The sequence below is a fragment of the Euprymna scolopes genome, chromosome 22 (assembly GCF_053919585.1).
Source record: "Euprymna scolopes isolate OS-2025 chromosome 22, ASM5391958v1, whole genome shotgun sequence".
Classification (NCBI taxonomy): domain Eukaryota; kingdom Metazoa; phylum Mollusca; class Cephalopoda; order Sepiida; family Sepiolidae; genus Euprymna; species Euprymna scolopes.
Window position 1 is genome coordinate 103,663,824 of NC_136503.1, and position 26,608 is coordinate 103,690,431.

Here is a 26,608-nt window from a genome sequence, read left to right on the forward strand (position 1 = left end):
GTCACACAAGGTTCGTACAGATTTTCAATGTTATTTTCAAAGTTTTTCAAGGCCTTCTCAAAACAAAATTTAAGTTTCCAAACAAAATTTGATATATAAACAATGCTATAATAAGCCAAAAAAAATTAACCCTACTAGACCTGAGCTACTGAACATAATTAGCCCGTGCCTGGCCTCCTTACTTTCAACACTCAATTTTGATCTAGGCCCACTTACATCATCAGAATTATCATTTTCTCCTTCGTCGACATATTCATCATCACTAGCGTTACTTGATTCACTGATCAAATTCGCTTTTCGTCTGAATCAGAATTTGTCACTTTATCCAACACTTGTTGCACCGTGAAACTCCTTGGTCTCGCTCTTTTACCTGTCCAAGTGCTTCATTCGTCACTAGCTCGCTTGATGGCTACTTTAGTCTACAAAACAAGTCAAACGCCCGCCCAAAACAAAGGAAACCATTTGCAGAACGTTAGGCTTGCGCTAAATCAAGGCTAAGCAGCGATTGGGTAGCTATTTTTAGCCCCCTGACAACACAAAAACACGTGGTCGGAAAAATACCGGTTTAGTGGTAACTTGGTATATCGTATTTTTGGAAATTACTGTATATCAGCAACTCGGTCTGGTAGGGTTAATAATTAACAGCAGGAAAAGTGATTTTCATTTACATACAAAACAATATGCCTATTTACAATCACATTTACATTCCTTGACCCACTTATATTTGACCAACCAAGCGTGATTAAATGTTATTTTCCCCATTGTAGATTGGTCTATGCTATGTTCATTTTATTTTGAGTTTCTGTTATTGTGGATACAAGAGTTAAATTCCTTTATCACAAAACTATCAGAGGTTATTATATGAAAAACATCAGATAGTTCTGTGATAAAGGGATGCAACTCTTGTATCCACAATACAATGTAATTTCAAAATAATGCATTTCAATTTTATTACAATATTTGAAAAAATAGTTTAATGGTATTTTTTATTAATACTTAAAATTAATTTAATAGTATTTTTTCTTTAGGGTAATAATAGAAATAGGTACTTTTCAAGGCAAATGTTAAAATTCAAGTACTTTTCAAGCTTGTGCGACCATGCAATGGTATCTATTGAATTGTCATGTCACAATAATGAAAATATCAAAGAATTAAGAAAAATGATACGGTAGAAAATTAATTATTAATTATTAAAGTTAATAATTTTCAAAGAAATTAGCAATTTTAGCTTACATAATAACTGAAGAGCACACATTAGCAGGGGAAGTAATTCAAACTGTCAAAAACTTAGGCCATTTTCAGAAGTTTTTGAGATTTTCATATAAAAAATTCAAAATGAAAAAAAAAAAAAAATATGTATATATACCATGTTCGTTTTTATTTTTGTTCTAGTTTTGATTTTAATGAATTTTTCTTTATTAACATTACAAACTATGAGTTATTTTCCTTATTCTTACGTCACACATGACAAAAAGATGGCGAAATCATATTTCCATTGAAGCCTGGAAATATGTTTTGTGTAACATTCCAGAAATATTTAACTAATTGTGGCATGACAATTACGTACATTGCGTATTGTTGAAATCGACAAAATAGGGTTTTTTTTTTGTTTTGGTTTTTTTCTTTAAATGAAAACTCGCTTTTTTTTATTTATTTTGTTACAACAATAAAGAAGAACCAAATATTTTTTAAAAAACATTTTTCGGTGCTGTTTTGTGGCATATCAACCTTTTGCAGTTTATTTAATACCAAATCAAGTTCGATTTGTCTATCTTTAGATTGGTTATAGTCAGCTAACATGCTTCCTAACTTCCAGTGTGGCTGCTACCGGAAACGGTGACAAGACAAATCAATTCTTTCACTTTTATTGTTATTCAGTATTTCTAATGTCAAGCGATTTATTGAAATAAAATATAAGAAAAGGACACTGGTGAAAAACATACAATAAAAATAACAAAATTATACAGACATAAATAACACAATTAGTCTTTATTTGCACTGTTCTTATTCTAATTGAAATTTATAAGAAATATGTTTATGAAATTATAAAAATATGATTCTTTTTTAATTTTTTTTATTATAAAAATAAAAATTTTTTCGTATTATTTGGATTCATCGGACCACTGTTCTCATCTTGAGTGTGCTTTTCACAACATTTCGGTCGATGTAACCTCCGACCTTCTTCAGGTGTATCTTGTCGAACTCGGGGAACTTGGATGGAATTTTGAGCAGAACCCTTTATTTACTTCATGGGGGTAGCATGTCCTTGTTCCGTCAGCCATGACTGGATAGAGGTCCTAAATAATTTGTAATTGCATTTTTCAGTCGCCCACACCGAGGATTGAAACTACAGGTTACATCAACTGAAACTTTGAAAATCACACTCAAGATGAGAATAATAGTCCAATGAATCCAAATAATACGAATAATCAATCCTCACCTCAAAAATTTAGAAACATAAAAGATTTTTATTTGAATTTATATAATAATTTTTTTTTATGAAAGTATAAAAATAAAATTATTGAAATCAAAATAACAAAATTTCAATCATTAAAAAAACGTATCCAATAAATAATGTTTTTAAAAAAAAATTTTAAGTGTTTTCAATAGTTCTTATAAAAAAGAAAAATTAATTTCAACAATTTTTAATTAAAATAAGACCGAAAAACTTTCAATGATTATCAAATCAAAAAAAATAAAGATTGGAAAAACATGCACAAAAGAGATGTAGGCGTGAGAAAAAAAAGCTAAGGAACTGATTTGCCTTGTCACGACTTCCAGTAGCAGCCATGCCAGAAGTTAGGAAGTACTTTAGCTGACTATAACCATTTAGATCTGTATGCAAAAAAAAAAAAAAAAAAAACAAATGAAAAAATTTACATCTCATTTTTTATTGTCATTGTGATTAAGCAGTGTTCACTTATTTTTGGGGGTGGGGGGATGGGGAAAATAATAAATAATTTTTGGGAGGGAATGGGGAAAAAAAAAACAAAAAAAAAAAAGCAAAACATGTCATACGATAAAAACATTCATTGTGAAAATTCACATTTATCTAGTTATGTTTTAAGTCATTCTGTATACAAAAGAAAAGAAAAACTGAGAAAAGCAACAAAAAAAAAATCTTTTTTTATCATTGATGAGTCATAAAAGCAAAAACTGGATCTTGTTGGAAGAAAGGTGGAAAGATAAAGTCAGCAAAAAAGAAAATTGAAAGAGGAAGAAAAGAAAAAAGGAAGAAAGACAAAAGTAACAGAGAAAAAAAGAGAGAAATGGAAGAGAAAAAAAGAGAGAGAGAGAGAGACTGGTTTTGTTTCCTATTAACCATCCGTTACAGGTAGGATAATGATTTGATAATCAGAGAAAGAAAACTCTAAACATGAAAGTCGGAATATTACTTGTAGAAACATAAAGTAGCACATGAAGTCACTAAAATCGATTGGGAAAAAAAAATTAATTCTCAGGCCAAATCAATTATTGAAAACAATTGGAAAAACAGTTGTGCTACATTTATAATCCTCTGCATGGTGTTACAGCAGTTGACTTCATGGTCCCATTGACATGGCGAGGCGAGGGGAGGATATTTAGTTCTTTTCCACGGCGGCAAGGACTGTGACATCAAGCTCGGAAAGTGGGATTGAGAAGTCAGGTCCCCTGAGGAGGGGCACTCTGACCTTCAAAAAATGCCTGGGCAACGCCATCAGCATTCCCCCGTAAGGGTGACTCGGGTGATTAGCAATAAACTAACCCTTTCTCAAAGAGAGAAGGCAAAGCCTGGGAGGATGCCCCACCCCCATCCCATAGAACTAAATAGAAACAGTATTACATGGCAATCAACAGGGACCAGGTCATTACAGGAATGATCTCATCTGCTGAGTCGGGGAGGAGAGAGAGAGAAACAAAACAGTTAGAATCCTGTCTGTGCTAATTAAGTTATACAAAACTATTATTTAAAGATAAAAAAAAAATGTATTTTGAAGTCATGAATAGAAAAAAAAAAGATCCAAGTAATGATACACAAAGATATAATCAGTTAAATGCCCTTAAGATCTACAAAAATGGAGGGAGGATAGCAGATTAGAAAGAAACTATCGGAAAATGACTCATACCAATGGATAACAAGTAAAGAACAATACATGAATATGTCACATTTGCGAGTGATTTTGCCAAGTGGTGACTAGAAATAATAAAACATCTTTTGGCAATTGTGTTTTTTTTTTTTTTTCAATCTTCCAAAGCTCATTACTGAGTGAAAAATGTTTTTTTAACAAAATGAGCAAAGTCGAATTATTTAAACAATATACTTTTTTTCTTTTTTTTTTTTTAAAATGGAGGCTGTTTAAAAATCGTCTGAAGAAATTTGAACGTTTATACTGTCAAGTCTCAACATAAAATTCAGTGTATATTTAGAATTACACTTGTTTAAAAAATATACATAAAAATCTTTACGATGTACACACTAGTCAGGTAATGATAACATATTCCAAAAATCATGTGGGTTTGGCTAGTAAACGAAAATATTTAGTTGTTAAAACTAACGAAAGATAAATTTTCCAATAGAGCCTTGACACAAGACATCGGAAAAACCAAAGCAAAGACACAACCCAGTGTTAAAAATATCCAAGCAATTAAGTCAGTGGGTGAATTGAAACTTTTCAAAATCAAGTTTCCACTGGAAAGCGGTTTGGAAGAATGATGCGTGTTAGACTATAACAATAAACAATGCACTTGATGCAGAACTAGAGAGAACGAATTATGATAAACGGTTCGAAAATTGTAATCATGTTATATACCGCATTTGTATTGCATGGTGAGAAGAGGAAAACAACTGAAGCACTAGTCAAGAAAAACAGGCAAAAGAGGGAGATAAACGATCAATAAGTATTTAAAAAGAATACTCAGCACTTCTACAGAATTGGGACAAGATTTTGTAGCCGATAAATAGAGTTTTCAGATAAAAAAACAATGGTTTCAACTGATTTTTTGTTTTTGTCAATTCAATGGTAGCTTCGAAATTATGCAGTCGAAATTACCTGAATATTACTGAATTATTAAACAAAACAACTTTAATCATGTTAGCAGGTGAAAAATTTCCGCCATCTTCTTTAAATCAAAATGGAAAATCACCTCCCTTTTGAACTCTGTATCTTACAATCGTTTTCACGAAATTCTATTTTTTATTTTTTTTTAATAAATAATTTTCTACCTTATCGATTTTTTGGATATAATCATTTTAAAAATACAAGGAATACGTAGATACCATTGTTTTCATGTGAAGTTCAGTTTTACGATTTCCGAAATTTCGTCCCAATAGTGTAGAAGTGCTGAAATCTCAATGACAAGGAAGATTTAATAAAGAACTTAAATATAAAAACACTTTTAGCAAGGAAGAATGCATCAGGATAAAAACAACCGAGATGGAGGAGGGAGTGTGAACAATTAATTCAAGAGCCATATAAATATGTCAGGAATCTTTTTGACCAGCCAAAATCAGGAGTGCTAAAAAATGGAGCAAGACATTTTAGAAATTCATTGGTACTTATACAGTTTAATCAGGACATTAAAAAAATGAAAATATGGAAACAAAAAGGTTATATTGTACGTATCCATTTTGGACTGAAGATCTCCGAAAAAAAAAAAAATTTCACTTAATTTGATTGAGGAGTTTTTTGTTTTGTTTTTTTTTACAGCAGAAAAACACATTTTTATGACAGTGCATTGAAGGTAGCCATCTTTGAATTTTTTTAATATGCCACAGGGGAGATAACTCAGTTTAAAGTGCTGACACTCCTTCCCCACCTTTAATACTAGCTTTCCTTTCTAAAAATCTAACCTTATATTCGGTATCATAACAAATTTTTTCGTTGTAAAAAAGAAAAAAAAAAAAAAAGAAAAACTACTTAATGAAATTAAGTGAATTTTTTTTTTTCGGGGATCTTCATTCCATAACGGATACGTACAATATCACCTTTTTACAATATTTTTATTTTTTAATGTCTTGATTAAACTGTACAAGTACCAACTCATTTAAGACGCGCGTATTCGGACCACAACTAGCACATCCCACTGAAACCAAATAGTAGACCAATAATGGACTGAAATCTCTTATAAGAAGTTCAACATGAAAATAATGACGCACAAAGAGGTAAAATGTGTTGTCAACAAAGCCAGAAATATGTCCGCATATGCAATACCCTTTTTACTTCACAAAAGATGCCCTAACGTGCTTAAATTACTATATATAAACTTGAGGTTGGCAGGGAGAAACTGTCCAGTAAATAATCAGTAGATGAAAGCAGACGTGTACAGACCAAAGAAACAACCCCAGAAACTGTGAATCAATTTCTGCCAATCTCACTCCTTAATGTGGAAGGAAAAATATTTTTTGCAGTAATGGCTTCAAGACTAACCAAATACCTACTTTCAAATAGGTATATCAACATTTCTATACAGCAGATATAAAAACCCTGCTTGGGGGAGGGGGGAGGGAGATGTCATCATTGACGGCTTTCATTGATGATACTACGGTCCTCTCATCAAAAGAAACCGAGACATACAAGTTACTCAGTATAATGGATGAACTGATGATCTGGTCTAGAATGACCTTTAAGCCTAAAACGTTGAAAAACCTCTCCTCGGAAAGGGAAAAGTACATCAGGATATCTGCATTGCAGTGGTGGATGGTGAAAAATTCCCTTCTGTCTCAGAAAAAACAATAAAAAGCTTGGGGGAAGATGGTATGATTACACGGTGAAAGATTCCAAACGGGTTTAACTGACAATCAGAAATTTTTATGAAAGTCTAAAGATGATCGAGCACTGTCCACTGCAAGGTAAATACAACGTATGGTGTCTTCAACAGATGTTCATCATTATTCTGTCCTTGTCTCTTCTCGTATATGAAATAGCTATAAGCGCAGCTAAGGCAATAGAAGCAAAAATCAAGAGATATACGAGAAAACGGCTAGGTTTGCCTCCAGGATTGACAAAAATCCAGAGCGGCCATAGCTGAGATTGAACTCACTACACAAGTTTGTAGTGTAACTCAAATCTTGTCAGTAGCTGAATACTTGATGCTTCATCAGAGCTATCAAGGGTATTTTTTATCGTGACGCCATCACTAGATGGGGTGCCTACCACAGCTTAAGAGGGTCCCATCTCCCCTCGGGAGAAGGATAGACTGCATCAGTTTCTCAATCTGGTATTTTACCTCGCGATACATACAGCGCCTCACCTTTCCAAATGGTCACTCATTTGGTACTGGCCAAACTCAACGTTACTTAATCTGGCAAGAACCGGTGTGCCAACGTGATTGTGCCATACTAACATAGTCAAACATAGCAAACAAACCAAACAAAAATTACAGCTAAAATCTACTGCAGATGAATTCAAGGTTGGAAATGTCAGGTTCCAAATGATACTGAACAATTCTAAGGACATGGTGGTAAAAACAATACAACCCTCTCTTATTACAGGAAGGAAGGAAATGGAAAATTCAAGACGCTATAAATAAGGCTGAATAAAACCTAGCTCTCTAAGAAGTTATTGGACTCAAACAGGAAGATCTGGGCTGGGAATGACAAGCATTCAAAGCCTTCAGTCTATGATCACAGAAATTTGGTCATCCAGGAAATAAGGAGCAACGAGGAAAGTAAAAAGTTCATAAAAGGAATCCAATAGTCATAGCAGAGATAAAAATTCCTTACATAGAATGACATGACAATATCTCCTCTGCGTATGTACTCTTTTTTCATTATGTTTTACTGATCTTATTTTTTTTTTAATAATCATTGAAAAGTTTTTTGGTCTTATTTTAATGAAAAATTATTAAAATTAGTTTTAAGAATTATTGAAAACACTGTTTAAAAAATTTTTTTAATTATTTTGGGAATATTACATATTGGACGTTTTTTTAATGATGTTTGAAATTTTGTTATTTTGATTTCAATAATTTCATTTGTTATTTTGATTTCAATAATTTCATTTATTTTGATTTCAATAATTTCATTTATTTTGATCTCAATAATTTCATTTATTTTGATCTCAATAATTTCATTTATTTTGATTTCAATAATCTCATTTATTTTGATCTCAATAATTTTATTTTTATATTTTCATAAACATATATTTATTATATAAATTCAAATAAAAAAATTATTTTTAAAAGTAAATAAAAACGTTCTTATAATTTCATAAATAAATTTCTTATAAAATTTCAAACAAAATAAAAAATTTTTTAATTTTGTTATTAAAAGTGCAAATAAAGACTGGTATTTTTATCTTTTTATAATTTTGTTAAATTTTATGGTATATTGTTCAATAATGTCCTTTTCTTATATTTTATTTCAATAAATCACTACAGAATGGAAATACAGAAGGACAATAAAAGCGAAGAAACTGATTTGCCTTGTCACCACTTCCGGTAGCAGCTACGCGGAAGTTAGGAAGTACGTTAGCTGACTATAACCAAGGGCAATGTCATATCAAAGACTCAAAAACTGGCATGTGATGTCTTTTTGCTAAACACACAGTATTGTAGGATGAGGATCAAAGGTAAGTGGGGGTAATCAAAGTAAAGGTGTGCCACTCTCCCCTACATCTGTGTAGTAATGAAAGGAAACCATTCAGGTCGCCCTTCACTATGATCAATCCATTTATTTCATTTTTATTTAATTACAGAGTTTCAGTAATTTTTTTAGAGATACACCAAAACACTTTAGATTTGATTTTATAAAAATCTGCATTTTTTAATGATTATCACATTAAATTGAAATTTTCAAAATAAAAATAAGTTTTTTTTAAAATATTTTTAAATAAACAGGTTTGTTTATTTTATAAATATTTTTAAATAAAAAGGTCTTTTTAAAATATTTTCTAATAAAAAGAGGTCTTTAAAATATTTTTTTTAAGTTTTAAATATTTTTAAATAAGATTTTTTAAAATATTTTAAAATAAAAAAATCTCTTTTAAATATTTTTAAATAAAAAAATTTTTAACAGAAGAGTTTAAAACACTTTAAATAGAAATTTATAAGTTATATATTTCAGTCAAACTCCATCCTCAGTATTTTTTTTTTTTCTTGCCATGTTGTAAAGTTAGAGAAAGAAAAGTCAGTAGTAAAGATCTGAGCGTTGTCCCTCAGCAATTGAATTTTGAAATGCTGGGAACGGTTTTTATTCAAATTAAATCAACACTTCTATTACAGAACTCTCACCCCTGACGTTAATCTTGCGTCGCCAACGCACCGTTCCCAGCATTTCAAAATACAACCGCTGAGAGACAACGCGCGGATCTTTACTACCGACTTTTCTTCCTCCAACTTTACAACATGGCAAGAAAAAAGAAAATACTGAGGATGGAGTTATAAATTTCAAACGAGTCAACTATTCGTTTATTTTTGTAATATTGCATTGTAATTTAGCTTTCAAGTGTACCTGATGCATATTTTTTTATTTAAATTCAATCAATGCTTCTACAATGGAAGTCACACACCTGACATTTATCTTTCAAAAGTCTATTCGCACACATGTTTTACAATGCTGTATCATATAACATGTGCTTTTTAAAATATTTTTAAATAACAAATTTTTTTTTACAAAAGAGTTTAAAACATTTTTTAAATGAAATTTTAAAATAAAACGAATTCTATAAAAATAAATAAAAAAGGTTTAAATTTATTCAAAAACTTTAAAAATTTCTGTAAAAAAGGTAAACAGAAAAAAAATTTATTTTTAAAATTAAATTTTTCAATTGAAAATTATTTTATCTAAACACCAGTCATTGAGGTAAGTAAATTTCATGTAAAACTGACATAGAAAACTAAAAAAATTAATTTTTTTACCTTAAGTCAATAAATTTTTTTCGTACATTTTATAATACTGAATGCGATATTTGTTGCCTTCATTTATGAAATCTACTCCAAAAAATACTTTAAGAGAAACTTTATTTTAAAACTGACGCAACAAAATGAGTTATATAGAATGAAATAAAGAATATAGATTAGCCTTCAACAGGAATCCAAATTTTAATCTAAAAAAAAAAAAAAAAAATGACACGGTGAACCATTGGATTTCTGAATATGTTTTTACTATTAGGAAGATGTTTTTAATAATCAGAATGGCTAATAATGCAAAACCCTTTAAAAGGAGACAAATATTGGTCCAGAATTCCCTCTATATTTAAAAAAAAGTTAAGAAAAATCTCATTGAATTAATTTGGAATTCTTTTTTGAGATGAATAATTTGTATAAATTATTTTTATTTATTTATTTATTTACGGACTATTATCCTCATGTTCTCGTTGTTTCACAATGTTTCAACCAACCATTCCTCTGGCTTTCGTCAGATGGTTAACTGTGATGGGATAGGAACGCTGAATCTCCTAACTGCACCCTCAGCAATTATTGCCTTCCATAGTTGTGCCACAGGCCCTGAAGGCGCAGTGGATAGAGGTGCGGAATATTTATGGTTCTAGATGAGCATTGTCTGAAGATGACAGTTTCAATCCCACCCAAAGCTGGCCAGAGGATTAGTTGACCAAACAGTGATGAGACAACAACAACTGACGAAGGTCAGAGGAATAGTTGGCCGAAACATCACGCAACAAAAATTAAGAAGTCCGCAATAAATAAATGGATAAGTATTTTGAATGAGGAAGGGCATAAATTAACATATAATTAAATAAAAATAAATTAAAGAAAAATCAGTGTGTGTATGTACCTATGACGAAACAAAAATATCATACTCCAAAAATCATATAAATTAAGTAGTTTTATTTTTAAATAAGAAAAACAAATGTTATGAGTAATAAAAAGAGACTGTCTTGCTCGCCACTTTAAAAACAAAGTAATGAAACAAAAAAGATAAATCAACAATAATTAAAACTTGCAAGATTTAAGTTGTAATGCCTATAAATTCCCATTAATCACTTTAAAATTTGATTTTCTTGTTTAAAAACAAAATTATTTGCAAAATTTACATAATTTTTGGAATATGTTTTTATTTTATTACAGGTACGTACATCATACAAATTTTTCTTTGTTTTTGTTTTTTTAATATAGGAGGAATTGTGGACAAGAATAAAAATATCTTAAAAAAGTAAAGTTTACATGACAGAAGAGAAAAGGGAATATACCAAAACGTTTTATATCATAGGTCACTTCATGGTGTAGTTAACAAACATGGTTGGATGGCTATTGAAAGGAATTTCATTTTGCTAAATTTTTCAAGAAAATCTGAGTGAACTATATTTTAAAATCTGTAGGATGACATGTAGATGGCCAAATGATCTCTTCATTTGACGAGTCATCTGGACTTATTGAACTTTTTTTTTTTACGAAATATATTGAGGTAATTAATTCCTATTTGGTAGAAATAAAAGAATTGTTAAAAATATGTTCAAAAATGGATCAGTTTGCATGACAAAACAGAACAGAAAATATACCAAAGCGTTTTATATCTTGATGACGTAACCGACAAGCATGACTGGATGCCTATTGCGAAAAGTTTGATTTGCAGAAAGTTTTTAATAAAATCTGAATTAACTATATTTGAAAACCTGTATAATACCATTATGAGAATACAAAGATATGTTGAAAGATAGATAAAAACACTTTTGTTTGTGGAAACTGATAAGTTATTAATAAGGCTATGATAAGAAAATATTCTTTTCGTTATCTTGACTCTCGAGTATATATCAGTTAATATCTTATGTTTTTAGATAAGGGGATGTGGTTCTCAATTGTCTGTGTCAGATATATACTCAAGAGTCAAAATAATGAAAAGAATATATAGCCCTAGTTATTGAACAAAACAAAAATGGTAATTAAGGTATTTCATTAAAAAAAAAAAAGTGATTCACAAAGTTGTTTTTTATTTATTTATATTTCAACAGATTTTCTGATCCTTTTTTTTTATTTTACTTCAGTATAAAAGTTCAGAAATGAGGGGGGCTCCCTTTCTGGGGCTAACCCCTGATCTCTCTATAAAATACATAGATATCTAATCGTTCAACTAAAATTCTCAAACATCGTGAAGAAGTTAATAACATCACTTTTCCTCTGCTTAATCAACCAATTAACCATGTTATATCTTTCTTTTGCCTTTTTTCGTCTTAAATTCCTCGACGAGAATTCATCTACTCTGGTGGAGTATCCAGCTAAGTGTTGTCGCTTGACGTAACATCACTAGAAGGTGCACTATTACTTGTATGTTTGTTTGATGATGATCCGTTCAGTCTTGAAAGACAAAGGATACCCCCCCCTCAAAGGGGCAGCTGTGCTTGTAATTGTGAGGCAAGGGTTGTGCAATCTCTAACCACACCTATTTTGAATCGGCACTCTTTGAGTCTAGTGGCAAGAAGAAGTCTAGGATGACTAGAAACAATGCTGAGATAAGCGGAGAGCACATACAGCACCTAAAAGTCCCAAATGGTCACCCATTTAATACTGACCACGTTCAACATTGCTTAACTTTGGTGATCCAGCGGGAACTGGTGTATCAATGTGATTATACCATATACATTACTTGTATAAGCCAATGTATAGCCACATCAAGAGGATCTTATTTGGGCTTTGAATATTTTGCTCTTTGGAATATTTGGTCAGTATACACATGTGGGATAAAGTATCCACATGTGATGTTGCCCTGGCAAAATCTTTGTACAGAGAAACAAAAACACTCCAGGATGGTGCCTAGTAGGAAGTCAGAGGTTTTAGCTGGAGTCGGATTTCTAAGAGTACTCTGAATCAAAGTCGGAATTTTTTATCCGATTTTGACTCCTTAAGTCGAATAATTTCTTTTTCTTTTTTTTTCTTTTTTTTTTTTTTTTTTACATGGTTTTCCTGTTTGATTTTGCCAATTGCACAACTTAGCAGTTTTTGTAGTGTTTTGCTTTTATGTTTGGAGATATATCATATTTTACTCTTCTACTTCATCAAGATATTTCAGTCCATCGGATCACTGCAAATCCTGTCTGGACAGCTGTTTTTGTTTCATTTTGTGACGTCACACAGGATCAATAAAAATTCTGTTTTCGAGTTAGATCATTGTGGATTACATTAGATAAGAATTGGATTGTTATGCAGTTCCTGAATCAAATGGAATTCGGCAATTGGATTAGTCTGGGATCGATCCAGAATCACAATCTTATCCAAAAAAAATAGGCCTAAATTAAGAAGCAACCCATGCTACTATAGGCCTTTATAGCTTTTTCATGTTTTTCCTTTGATCCTCTTTCCATAAAGACAATATTATATTTTTAAAAATTTCTTCCTCTGTAGAATCTTACTCCCCTCTTCTGATGAAAAGTGTTTGATTTCGAAATGCCATGGCCTAAAAAGATTTCCCTATCCCTAAATATTGTATTCCCTTTTGAACTGATAGCATAATAAAATTTAATTGTAAACTTTTTATCGATTTGTTATCTAAACTTATTCTATAAATCTGGTTGAATTTATATGTGAGTATATTTATCATACAAGTGAATGCAAAACGTAAAAAATGATATACATGGAAAGTATTTATAAAATGCTTGTTGAATTGACGTGGGAGCTCTGCAGAATAGATTTCCACATAGGAGTAAAGGAGTTGGAGCTGGAATTCTAGGAGTCAGAGTGGAACTTTTACCATCCAATTCTGCAACCCTAGTGCCTAGTAGGGAATCCAAACGTTCCCTGGAATGGGTCAGAATGGGAGGTTATGTCATTTCAAATATAATCGACTAAAATTTCTCTACAAAAAAAATTTCTGAAAATCCAAGAATTATCCAGAGGCAATCAATTGTGCTTCTCAGCTGCGCCATGAAGTGGCCTGGAGTATAGAATGCCATAGAATACATAAAAAGAAAAAAGAAATTCAAAAATAAAAATTAAAAGAGGAAAGGGAGAGTTCTTACTTTTTTCCTTCTTTTCCTTTTCAGAAAATCTGCCCCTCTTCTTGGGGATGTGGTCTTTACTTGCAGCAGGAGAAAGAGGGGAAGCCAAAGTTGGTTCCCTTTTTAATGGATATCCATCAGAACATATGCCATTTTGGTAGTCAGTGTGGCTGCGTTTCTTCACTCCTTTTTTAGATGCTGACAAAGAGAAAATAAAACATAACTTTATATTGACACTCGTCTGGATTTCTTCACAAGAAAGAATGTCCAAGGGAAAATCTTTAGCATATCTTTCTCAAAAAAGAAAAATGTTTTGAATTTTTCTTTAAATAAGCATTAATCATTTAAACTATTGTATCATAGCTGTTACTTTTTAACTGTGACATTACACTTCAAACCCACACGTTGTCTGGTACCGTCACAAGGAAACAAAAAAAAAAAAAAATCCAACTCGTCATTTTTTTGTTTTTAGTGCAAATGAAATACATTTATTTGTGGTTCTTCCAAAACAACATATTTCTTTATAAAATAAAATACGCATCAGGTGCACTTGAAAGCCAAATTACAACACAATATTATGAAAATAAACATATTTTACTTCTTTGAAATTTATAATTTATATATTTCAGTCAAACTCCATCCTCAGTATTTTTTTTTTTTTTTCTTGCCATGTTGTAAAGTTAGAGAAAGAAAAGTCAGTGGTAAAGATCTGCGTGTTGTCTCTCAGCGGTTGAATTTTGAAATGCCGGGAACGGTTTTTATTCAAATTAAATCAACACTTCTATTACAGAACTCTCACCCCTGACGTTAATCTTGCGTCGCCAACGCACAGTTCCAATATTTCAAAAGAAAACCGCTGAGAGACAACACGCGGATCTTTACAACTGACTTTTCTTCCTCCAACTTTACAACATGGCAACAAAAAACAAATACTGAAGATGGAGTTATAAATTTCAAACAAGTAAAATATTTGTTTATTTTCGTAATATTGCATTGTAATTTAGCTTTCAAGTGTACCTGATGCATATATTTTTTTTTTATTCAAATTAAATCAATGCCTCTATAATGGAACTCACACCCCTGACATTTCCTTATCTTTCAAAAGTCTATTCGCACACATGTGTTTTACAATGCTGTATCATATAAAATGTGCTTTTTAAAAGTCTCTTTCCCCACTACCTAATGCCGGCTAGTGCTTTCTCACCCTCAATTCACACATCCATTTTTCCTTGTGTTCACTTTGCTTTTCTTTTTGCTTGACCACATGCTGTCCCTTTTTTATCTTTTTTTTCTTCTTCCCGTGACGTCAGCACGTGCAGACATGCTTAATTTGCACATGTGCAAAGACAGCTGCTGCTGCTGCTGCTGATATTTTCACTAGTCAGCTATCCTATGGTTGCTGCTGATTTTCTCACGCGGGCGCTATGTTACACTACTTTTCTATTATACATAGAAAACAAGATTAAGCTTAACCCTCTTAGCATGGCTGTCGAAAAATCATTAAAAGTCTGCCACCTCTTAGAGCAGACAATATTAGATGCAAAAAGAATACTCAATCTAATTGGTCCCACTTTGTCAACTAAGCTCCAACCCCTGTCCCATCACCGCAACATTGTGCTTGCTTTACAAGTATTTTAATAATGGAATGTGCTCTGATGAACTCATTGCACTTGTGCCCCCTCGACATACATATCCGAGACAAACCCGCTTTCTCTTCTCTGCAACCTCTATCTCACAGAAAAGATGTTGCGAGTTTGTCTCTGCTTTATCGTTATTTCCATGGAAAGTGTTCGACTGAGCTTCAATCTATGGTCCCTCCTCACCAAACTTTCACAAAAAACACTCGTCTAGCTGTAAACACTATCAATAATTCCCCCTACTCTTTATCTGTGCCTAAACCTAAACGTAGATTCCATGAAAAAAGTTTCTTTCTTAGAACTGCACACCTGTGGAACTCTCTTCCGTTTTCCTGCTTTCAAGCTGACTACAATCTAATTGTCTTCAAGTCCAACATAAACAAGTTCTTGATGAACTGTTCCACTTAAGTTAACAAATTTACCAAACTTCCATTACTAACGATTACTATATTGTTCAATTGACTACATTACACTCTTAACCTTTATCGTCAAGTGGTCTTTGGGCCTTGATAAGTGGTGATGCCGATGTAAAAAAAAATTTAAAAAACCTTCACTGTTGAGGTCCCTAAATGCCAAAAAGCTTTCTACTCTAATAGTTTTTTTCCCCTTGAACAGCTAGACTTTGGAATTCCCTTCCTGCTACCTGCTTTCCTGTCTGTAATGATATGCAGAAGTTTAAATGTAACGTAAACCAACGTCTTGTTAGTCTTTCCTAGGCATGGTCCCACTTATGTCCAAGTGGCAATATACTTTGTTATGGGGTGAATGTGAAAATATATAAACAAAAAATAAAAATAAAATGGTTTTACAAGACAACAATAATTTGCATAAGAAAATGACAAAAGAGGATGGTAAGTCGCCATCACAATATGCAAATTAGTTAAATTTTACAATATATTTTTATAACCTGTTTCTGAAGTTTTGAGATGAGGATTGACTTATAAGGATATTTTGCTATGTTGACAAACAGTTTCGAAGATGGGACAAGGTAGAATATCTTACAATTTACTTGTGCCTTGAACTTGAACTTTGCAATTTTCATGACCCCCCCACCACCCCAAAAAAAAAAATTATTTTCTATAAAAATTTTTTTCCTTTGCTAAATAAGACAATGGTACAAATCCACACAATAAATTCAGCAATAAACAAATATGTGCATGAGAAAATGACAAATTTCTATAAACGGATTGTCAACCTCATTATAAATTCAAAATGGCTGCCATCACAATATACAAATTAGTCAAAATTTCCAATTTATTTCTATTCTCTATTCAAATGTTTACAAATGCCGTATGTAGGTACAAAAATAATTCAGCGTGCAGAAGGTTAAAGTTAACAAACTTTGGCGCTTCATTATGACGAAATTTTTGGAAATCATAATACTGAATTTTACATGAAAACAACGGTATCTACGTATTCGTCGTATTTTTAAGATGATTGTATCAAAAAAAAATTATGAAAATCGATAAGGTAGAAAATTATTTGTTAAAGAAAATAAAAAAATAGAATTTGATAAAAAAAAACGATTGTAAGACACAGGAGAGTTCAAAAAGGAGGTAATTTTCCGTTTTGATTTGAACAAGATGGCGGCAATTTTTCATCTGCTACCACAATTAAAGTAATTTTTTTTAAATAATTCGGCTGTCGAAAAATTCAGCACATATTTGTTCATTGCTGAATTTATTGTGTATATTTGTACCATTGTCTTATTTTGCAAAGGAAAAAAAGTTTATAGAAAATAAGGCCAGCATCAGGTAGCGGGGACAGAGACTTTTAAAAAGCACATGTTATATGATACAGCATTTCGACTGCATAATTTGGAAGCTACCATTGTAACTTATTAGAATTGACAAAAAAAAAAAAAAACAGTTGAAACCATTTTTTTTTTAATGTGAAAACTCCATTTATTGACAAAATCTTGTCCCAATAGTGTAGAAGCGCCCAAACTTTATATAGAATTGTCTACATGTGTAGTATTGGGAATTCCAGCTTAAATGCTATCTAGGCAGTTTGTAGAAATAGTAAGTTATGTAAGTATATTTTTGATTCCCATCAGCGAGTTTAGTGGGGTCACAGAAGGTTGGGTTGGACAGACATCAAACTCAATCACCTTTAATGACCTAGGTTAGATGCACCGGAAATTAGGGGGTGACACTGAATTGTGGTCGTAGACTTCTGGTTGACGGACACATGTGAGAGTTGGTTTTGGCCTGCAGATGGAACAGACGGATTAGGGTCTCTCCTCCGACAACCAGGGTCCATGATTGCCTTTTAATAAAGAATTGAAGCTTCAAATCCATCTTGTGTTATCAATGCGTCTGTCTGCAGCAGTGACCACTCCCCATAAGATGGAAACCAACGACCAGAAGATATCATCTGCTGGACAAGGCAAGCAGGTATGTACGCTTGACATTATTTGCACATACACGTGGAGACCTTTCAAGAACTAAGGGCATACACGCATACACATATAAGTAAGAACATGTAAGAACACACAGACTTTAAAAGTACCCTTAGAAGTAAAGTACCCTTAGAAGTAAGAGCAATCGAAAAAAGATAGTAACAAGAAAACGTAAAAGAGAATAGCAACAGGAACGTTTAAAGAATAATAAATAATAAATAAACTGAAGGACGCAAAAACCATTTTCGGAACACATGGGTCTGTGGTGCAATAACAATCAGTTCTACATAACAATTGGTAAAAATTTTATATAAAATGATTGAAGGTTCAATCCTTAATAATGATGATAACATAAAAAGTTAATAGACTTCTGTAGATTAAATAAAAGTGCCTTGAAAAATATACAACAAAGATCAACAAAATTATAAAAAGATAAAAATAACACAAATAGTCTTTATTTGCATTTTTAATAACAAAATTTGAAAAGAAATAAGTATTTATTTTATTTGAAATTTTATAAGAAGTATAGGTTTATGAAATTATAAAAATAAAAGTTTTTTTTTTTTTCAATTTTAAAAATAAGTTTTGGTACATGTACAATTTAATCAAGACATTAAAAAATGAAAATATCAAAAACAATTTATGATACTGAGCAAAACGTTCGATTTTTGGAAAGAAAAGCTAGTCTTAAAGATGGGGAGAGAGTGTTGACGCTTTAAACTGAGTTATCTCCCCACGACGTGTTCAAAAAATACAAAGATGGCTACCTTCAACATGCTGTCATAAAAAGGTGTGTTTCCGCTATAAAAAAAAAAAAAACTACCCGATCAAATTAAATGAAAAATTTTTTCGGAGATCTTCAGTACATACAATATAACCTTTTTTTGATATTTTCATTTTTTAATGTCTTAATTAAACTGTACAAGTGCTTAAGTTTTTTTTATTCGAATTCATATAATAAGTATATGTTTATGAAAGTATGTATAAAAATATTGGAAAAAGGTAATAAAAAAAAAAGTACATGCACAGGAAAGATATGGGCATGAGAGAAAAAGTGAAGGAACTGATTTGCCTTGTCATCACTTCCGGTAGCAGCTATGCTGGAAGTTAGGAAGTATGTTAGCTGACTATAACCCAAATTCCTTTACTTCAAGAAAATATTTCAAAGTATACTTACAAACTGATTTTTTACGACCTCTGCCTGGAAAAAAAAAAAAAAAAAATAGAATTGCTAAAGTACACATCAGAATAAAGTAATGAGCAATTAACTAAACAGAACGATATTTATTTGCGGACTATTATTCTCAATTTCATTGTTGTTTTGGCCAACTAATCCTCTGGCCTAATCCAGATGATTAACCATGATAGGATAAGAATTCTGAATCTCTTAACTGTATCCTCAGTAATTACTGCCTTCCATAGTTGTTGTCGTCTCACCACCGTTTTTGGCCAACTAATCCTCTGGCCTGCTTTGGGTAAGATTGAAATCCCTATCTTCAGACAATACTCACCTGGAACCATAGTGATTCAATACCACTATCCACTATGCCATGTGCTGTGGTCAAAACGTGGTGAGACAACAACAACTATGGAAGGCAGTAGTTACTAAGGATACAGTTAAGAGACTCAGCATTTCTATCACGTCGCGGTTAACCACCTGCCGAAGGCTAGAGCAATAGTTGGCTGAAACGTTGTGAAATATGAAGATGAGGGTATGAGTCTGCAAATAAATACACAAATTACTCATCTCAAAAGATTCCGATAATAAAATAAACAAAAAAAATTAACAAAGGATCATGCTACTTTTGATATTATGTTTGAGTTTGTCATAGAATAAGTTTTTATTGAACAGAGTTAGATTAAATATACAATTAAGTTGGATGTGATGGTGAGAGAGAGAGGAAAGCCAACGAGGCAGACGGGTAAAGTGCTAGAATGGGTAAAGCTTAGTAGTAGATAGGACATTGAAAGTGTGTTTGGAAAATGATTGATTGATGAAGTAGTGAGTGTGTAGTGGAGAAGGGAAGGGCGATGGGGGGGGGGGTAAAGCTAAAATGTTATGGTAAGTAGTGGTGGACAGGAAGGTGGGAAAGAAAAAAAAGGCAAAAAAGAAAACAGGAAAAATAGATATCTGTTAAAAAAAAGTATCACCACTTATCAAGGCTCGAAGGCCACTCGAGGATGAGGGTTAATGAATGTAAGGTGGGGGTGTAACAAGAACTTGTTTACATTGGATTTGAAGGCTATCGAGTTGTATTCAACCAGGAAGCAGACTATTGGAACAGTGTTCCACAAACAGGCAGTTCTGAGAAAGAAGCTTTTTCATAGAATCTATGTTTTGATTTAAGCACAGATAGGGAGTGGGGGAAATTGTTGATAGTGGTTGTAGCTAGTCGAGTGTTTTTTTTGTGTAACTTTAGCAGGGGAGGGGGCACAGATTGGAGTTCAGTTGAGCACTTGCCATCAAAATAGCGATAGAGCAGAGATGGGCTCGCAATGTCTCGTTGAGAAAGAGGCTGCAGGGAAGAGAAAAGGGCATTCTTTACAGGATATCTCAAAAAATGTACTCACATTTTTCTGTATTGCAGGTGTAATTAAATAATAGCAGCACGGCAGAAAATAAGCTTAGTTTGAAAGAAAAAAAAGTTTATCCTGAAATGATGTTAGAAGATTGAAAACACCATTGACGTGCGAAGACGATTCAGGAGGGAATTCACAAAAGCACAAACAACACGCTGTACAATGCTCGCATCAGAGACAAATTTGAAACAAACAGAAACATCGAGAAAAACAACAAAAAATGTTCTGGATGACCACAAATATCCACATGTCTTGGAAAAGAAGAGTAACTGCAGGAAATACTCCTTTGTAGGAAACCAACTTCTATCACATCATGAAGCATCTGCACTGGAAATGCGACATCATTCGAACAATTTGCTCAACATAAAATGATCCTGGACAAAAAACTGAATTCTGTGAATGGTAGATGACAAAATATCGACACAAAATTGTGTTGAACGATGAGGAAACCTTTAAAATTATTTTATGACTTCATTAATCACCATAATTGTATGTGTTTGATATCTCAAAGACAAAGTGTATCACACCAAGCCAAGAACAATCTATGCATTAAAACTGGAAATTGAATGACGTGATATTTCTAATGACCTGTTTCGTAACATTTGTGAATCCCTTACTGCGCATTATCAGCATTGTCAGAAAAATAATGGTCATCAATTGGAATATTTGCGAACATGATTCTTCAAATAAATTTGTCTTTTGTATTCCATTTCAACTGATATTCATAAATAAAGGTTTTATCTCCATTCGAAGCGTGAGTATATTTTTTGAGACATCCTGCATTTGTTAACACAGATTTATAAGTAAAAGCTTACAAATTACAATAGCATTTTACGATAATTTTGTCATGCCTTAAGGAATTAAGTTACGGTACACCCCTATTCTTACTTCCAACATTATTTTTAATAAATGACTAGTGGGGATACCCGGCAGTGTGCGATTTGTGTGTGTGTGTGGGGGGGGGGAGCTGAACAAAAAGAAAACTTAACCCTATTTAAATATAAAAAAAAAAACGATAACAAAAACAGTGATTTTAAAAGGTAGGCTCAAACCCGGAGCCTTAAGGCCAATAGGCTGAGCTTGAACATCTGCACTACGGCGACAGTAGCAATGTAAGAGCAATTAAAAAGTGCATGTCAAACATCACGTTATTCCGCAGTTTTTAATGAGGTCAAATCGTTTTACTGCAGGATGAGTTTGTTTACCGACCAAACGTTTACATCCGGTTTGAATCCAGTTTCGTTGTTTGTACACTGAAAAGTGAAAGCAACATGCGGCGATCCAAAAATCTGGAATATTTAGCATTTCAAAGTCGGGCAAATTAAATAGACAGGCGACCCCTGTTCTTAACTCATAGATATTATCATCTTAGACGACATATAAAAAGTTTTAAGAATGAGCGATCCCCCCCCCTGAGCAGCCCCCGGAAAAAAGCCTTTTGCAGACATACAGAAAAAGTGTACATACATACACACACACAATTTCCCTTTTATATATATAGATGTATAATAACAAGTTGAACAAAAGCAATTCGATAATTTATTGATGATGATGATGCTGCTGCTAACGGCAACCTTCTGTCTTGTGACACAATGGCTTCCTGCATCTGATGCATTGTAGCGTCACCATCTGATGCATTGTAACGTTTGCTGTGGCTATATAGCCAAAGCTGGAGTTACCTCTCCAAATGCAGGTCTGGGCGGGTTATAAGGAGACCTAGGTTTGTCCAGTTACCAAGGTCCTCCTCTTGGCATAGCAGACAAAGTCCGACGGGTAAGCTAATATAGTTGGAGCCAGTGCAGCTGCAGGAGTTGCCAGAAAGGTGTTGCAGAGCAACCATCTGCCTATCGTGACTCCAGACCAGATTTTTTGTCAGGGTTTACTCCCTTAGGCTTTGCTTTTCCCAAGGCAATGGAACTATTTGCCCATAGCTGGAGGTTGGTTCATGACGCTGATGCAAATGAATTTATACATAAATAAAAACATGACATGTAGTGAGATGATATCCACTTGATTCTTGGTGAAAAGTTCAAACAGAGAGTCTGTTTAATAAATGCCAACTTGATGATGATGAACAAGATATGATACCCACTCAATTTATTTATATCTAACACTTATCCTTGAGTGGCGTCCTGACCTTGATAAGCGGTGAAGTAAAGAAGAAAAAAAAAATCATAATTTTCAAATTTGTTCACAAGTTTAAAATATGGAGCATTATTTGAATCATTCAAACTGTTATTCTAATCTGGCCAGTAAGGGTTGAGGACATGCGTTGCATGAGAGAAATGGGTTCTTGTACAGAATTCTTGGTACTCTTGCAGAATTTGACCTGGATCCTCTGGATTTTCTGTCAATTATGGTTCAGGCTTGATCAGCAGTTATTGGATTAAGCCGAGCAAAGTAACACATGCAGACAAATTTTAAAACAAGTAAATCAGAAAAAAATAAAAATACAATAAATAAAAAATTAAAACCTATTGTAAATTTACTGTATATATATATTTTTTTTTTTCAAGAAAAGTTGCATTTTCTATTGTTTATTTACTTTATTTTTTTTGCAATTATTTTATCAACAAAAGTTTTTTTTTCAAGTAGATGTTTTTTAGCAGTTTTGTTAGGTGAATTATTTTTTGTCAACAAGTTTAAAAAATAAACAGAACCCCTCCTCTATCACACAAAAAATAATTTAAAAATTACATTTTTTATACAAAAAAAAAAATTAAAAAATGTCGATTTGACGTTTCAACATTTGAACAATGTTCGGCTTAATCCAGTGATTGCCAGTCGAGCCCGGGCAATAAATGACGAAAAATCCCAAAAATCTAGGTAAAATTCTGCAAGAGTACCAAATTTTCCCTACACTAAAAAACAAAAATAAAAAAAATTCTGATGTACATATCTGTGATGAAATGAAACTATCATATTCCTAAAACCATGTAAATTGATCAAGTAGTTTTATCTTTATAAAGTAAATCATTTTAAAGTAATTAATGGGAATTCATAGGAATTACAACAAAAATCTCACTCACAAGATTGACTCCTTCCTGTGTTATCTCCTCTTTTTTTTTTGTTTTCAAAATGGTAGGCAAGACTGTCACTCATCTATAATATAAAGCTGAATGTCTGTGTGTGTGTGTCTGGTCACGAATAGGCTCCTATATGATTGACTATTTTAAAAAACTGGTTACATATAATGATAGAAGATGTATCGAGACATAGGAATGGGTATGTTTGATCTGGCAGAATTGTGGTTCATTAAAATTGTGGGGTCTGCTTTCGCGCATGGTCCACAAAGTATGGAAATAAAAAATTAAAAAGAAACGTTTACAAGTGTTTTTGATATAGATGTACATAAGAATACTTTGATAAGTATTTTTTAACTTAAATAGGGATGGTATAATAAAATTGTGGGGTCTGCGTTCATGCCTGGACTCGATAAAATGGAAATAAGCACAAACTTTAATAAAGACTTTTCATATCTATCTGCGTAAGTATACTTTGATAATTATGTTTCAGTTGAAAAAATATCGTATAATAAAATTATGGGGTGTTCGTTCACGCCTGACCTCCATAGAATGGAAATATGTCACAAAGTTTAAAAAGGTTTTTTAATATAGATCCACAGAATATTGTGATAAGTGTTTCAGTGTGAACAGGTATGGTATGAAAAATTATGGGGTTTATCTATTTTATTTTTACTTTCATCATATTTTGCTTTGGTTTTGATACACCCAAATTCAACCCAAATTTACAACCCTTCTTTTTCATAACCTATCATACTTTCATAAATCAGAGTCCATTTTCTGTAGGCTGTTTTTGAACCCAGTCAACAACGAGTACTTTTGCTAGTAAAATATATTTTTAAATAAGAAAATCAAAACTATTTGATCAATTTATTTGATTTTTGGAATATGATATCTTGGTTTTGTCACATGTATGTACATCAATACAGATTTTTCTTGATTTCCATTTTTTAACATTCGGGGAATTTTGCACAAGAACCGAGAAATGATGTGTGTAATGTGAGTCTTAAAGATCGCTCAGATCTGATGACCTTAAAGGAAGATTATGGCAAGTATAGGGAGATATGTGCAGAACAGAAGACATATTATTATGGCCACACTGAAAGAATAAACGAATTCTTGGGTTAGTAGATGTAGAACAGTTGAGGTAGCAAGTTCAGTTCACAGGAGAGGGCCAAGAAAAACATGGTAGAAATTGACAAAAATGGACCAGAAGGAAAAAAAAAAAAAAAAGGAACGAATAAAGACCTGGTCAAAGATAAATAACTTTGGAAATCACTTTCTAAAATTGACCCAACATACAGCAGCATGTAAAAACGAACATAAACCAAATACGACGATGATAGTTATTTTCATGTTTCAACACATACAACCTTTGACCTTCATAAGGTGTAGCTTTACAAACTTGGCAATCTTTCTCTCGAATTCATGAATCTATATGGAATTTTTAACTCAACTCTTTATTTAATCTACAAAGGTAGATTGTTCTCATTCAGCCATCCATAATCAGGTGAAAGTGTTATGTTATTCTTAGTTGCTTATAGTAAGGATTGGATCGTCATGTTATTCAACATCTTTATCTGTTGCACCATGGCTTAATGTGGCTTCCAAGTTCAATATAGAGATTCTTAAGTTCCAAAAGATTCACCTGAAAGAGGTTCCATCAACTAAAATGTTTTGAAAATAACGATCTAGATGAAAATAGTAGTTTCACTGTTCGGGTCTGGTTGTCGTGTTTTATGGCATATCAACTCTTTTCGGGTTATTTAATGCTAACTCTAGTCATTTTGATTAAAGTTTTTATCCCTCAAGTTCTTTATATTTTTAAATATTTATTTATGGAGTTTGGTTTGATTGCTTTGTTTTATGGCATATCAACACTTTTGGGGTTATTTAATGACAAATCCAGTCGTTTTGGTAAAAAACATTTTATCCTTCAAATTTTCAGTATCTTATTAATGATGTTGGTTCTGATTATTTTGCTTTGTATGTCAACATTTTTTTTTTTTTTCTGTAAGCAAATGAACCTCAGTCACCACTTTTCACCCTATTTTGGGAGTAATTATCAATAGCTATTAATAGGGGTTGGAATAGTAATATTACTGAGTAAGTTGGTGTGGGTTTTATATGGTGAGGTTTACTATAACCAGCCAACTGATCGAATCAAGCCTCTTTAACTACCTGTCTAGCCGATGTAAGGGCCAAAGTGGAGCATCGTAATGCGCATATCCAAATCCTGGGTCATAGTATCTTATCCTTTAGTGTCACAAGTTGCCAACCGCAGCAAACTGTTGGCCCCATTAGGGAAAAATAAAAATAAGGGAGAGACAGAAAAAGATGGAGAGAGAGAGGAAATTGTTGTTTTGTTTGATTTTACACAACATGATTTAGTTTTGCAAAGGAAAAGAAAAGAAAAAAAAAAAAAAAAACAGTATGTTTGGTGCATTTTAGGTCAGGAAGCCAGTATCTTTGGACAGCCTGATCTACTAGCACTAGATCAAAACATGGAACATGTTCAGTTTCTTTTTTATGTAACAAATAGAAAAAAACTAAAACATGAGTAAAACGCATCACTTACCTGGCTTGAGGCGAACCTTCTCGCCCATTGGTTTCGTAACAGTCGCAGTTGTGATAGGGGTGTTGAGCAGTGATGACGTAGAGGCTGTCAATTCTCTGAAGGTGTCCAATGATGGGGTGACAGTGCTGGAGAGGGGAGCCATTCCAGGCTGAGTATTCGGAAGGAAGCCAATCGTTAATGCCTTCTCCAACTCTTTCATCTCACTCACTGGTCGGTCCGTATCAAACCTCACCTTACTCATTGCTAACAGATGGTCTTTTGCAGAGTTACGTGAGGTTGATGTCGTACTTGGGGGTGTTGATGAGGAAGATGATGGAGACAAAGACTTCCTGTCACTTCCAGTTTTCTTTTCAACAGACTTTTCCTCCTTTTCACACTGGATCGTTAAAATAAATAAATGAATATTTATATATAGAATTGAATGTGAGATTATATATATATATATATATATATATATATATACATACATATATATGTAATATAAAGCTGAATGTCTGTTTATGTGTGTCTGGTCACGAATA

General features: G+C 32.6%; 1 protein-coding gene across 14 annotated transcripts in view; it reads right to left on the reverse strand.

Moving 5' to 3' along the window:
• Positions 1 to 26,608, reverse strand: part of LOC145243583 (PHD finger protein 20-like protein 1) — a 200,070-nt gene that overhangs the window by 57,972 nt on the left and 115,490 nt on the right. For all 14 annotated transcript variants that reach the window (XR_013862915.1, XR_013862914.1, XM_080106569.1 and 11 more), the window contains 3 exons: positions 26,088 to 26,463; positions 19,084 to 19,107; positions 13,890 to 14,066 (listed from right to left, as the gene is read on the reverse strand). Coding sequence is in view for 12 of the 14 variants with exons in the window: in XM_080106569.1 (XP_079962695.1) it covers positions 13,890 to 14,066; positions 19,084 to 19,107; positions 26,088 to 26,463 (577 nt within the window). In the remaining 2 variants the exon portion in view is untranslated. The remainder of the gene's footprint in view (positions 1 to 13,889; positions 14,067 to 19,083; positions 19,108 to 26,087; positions 26,464 to 26,608) is intronic.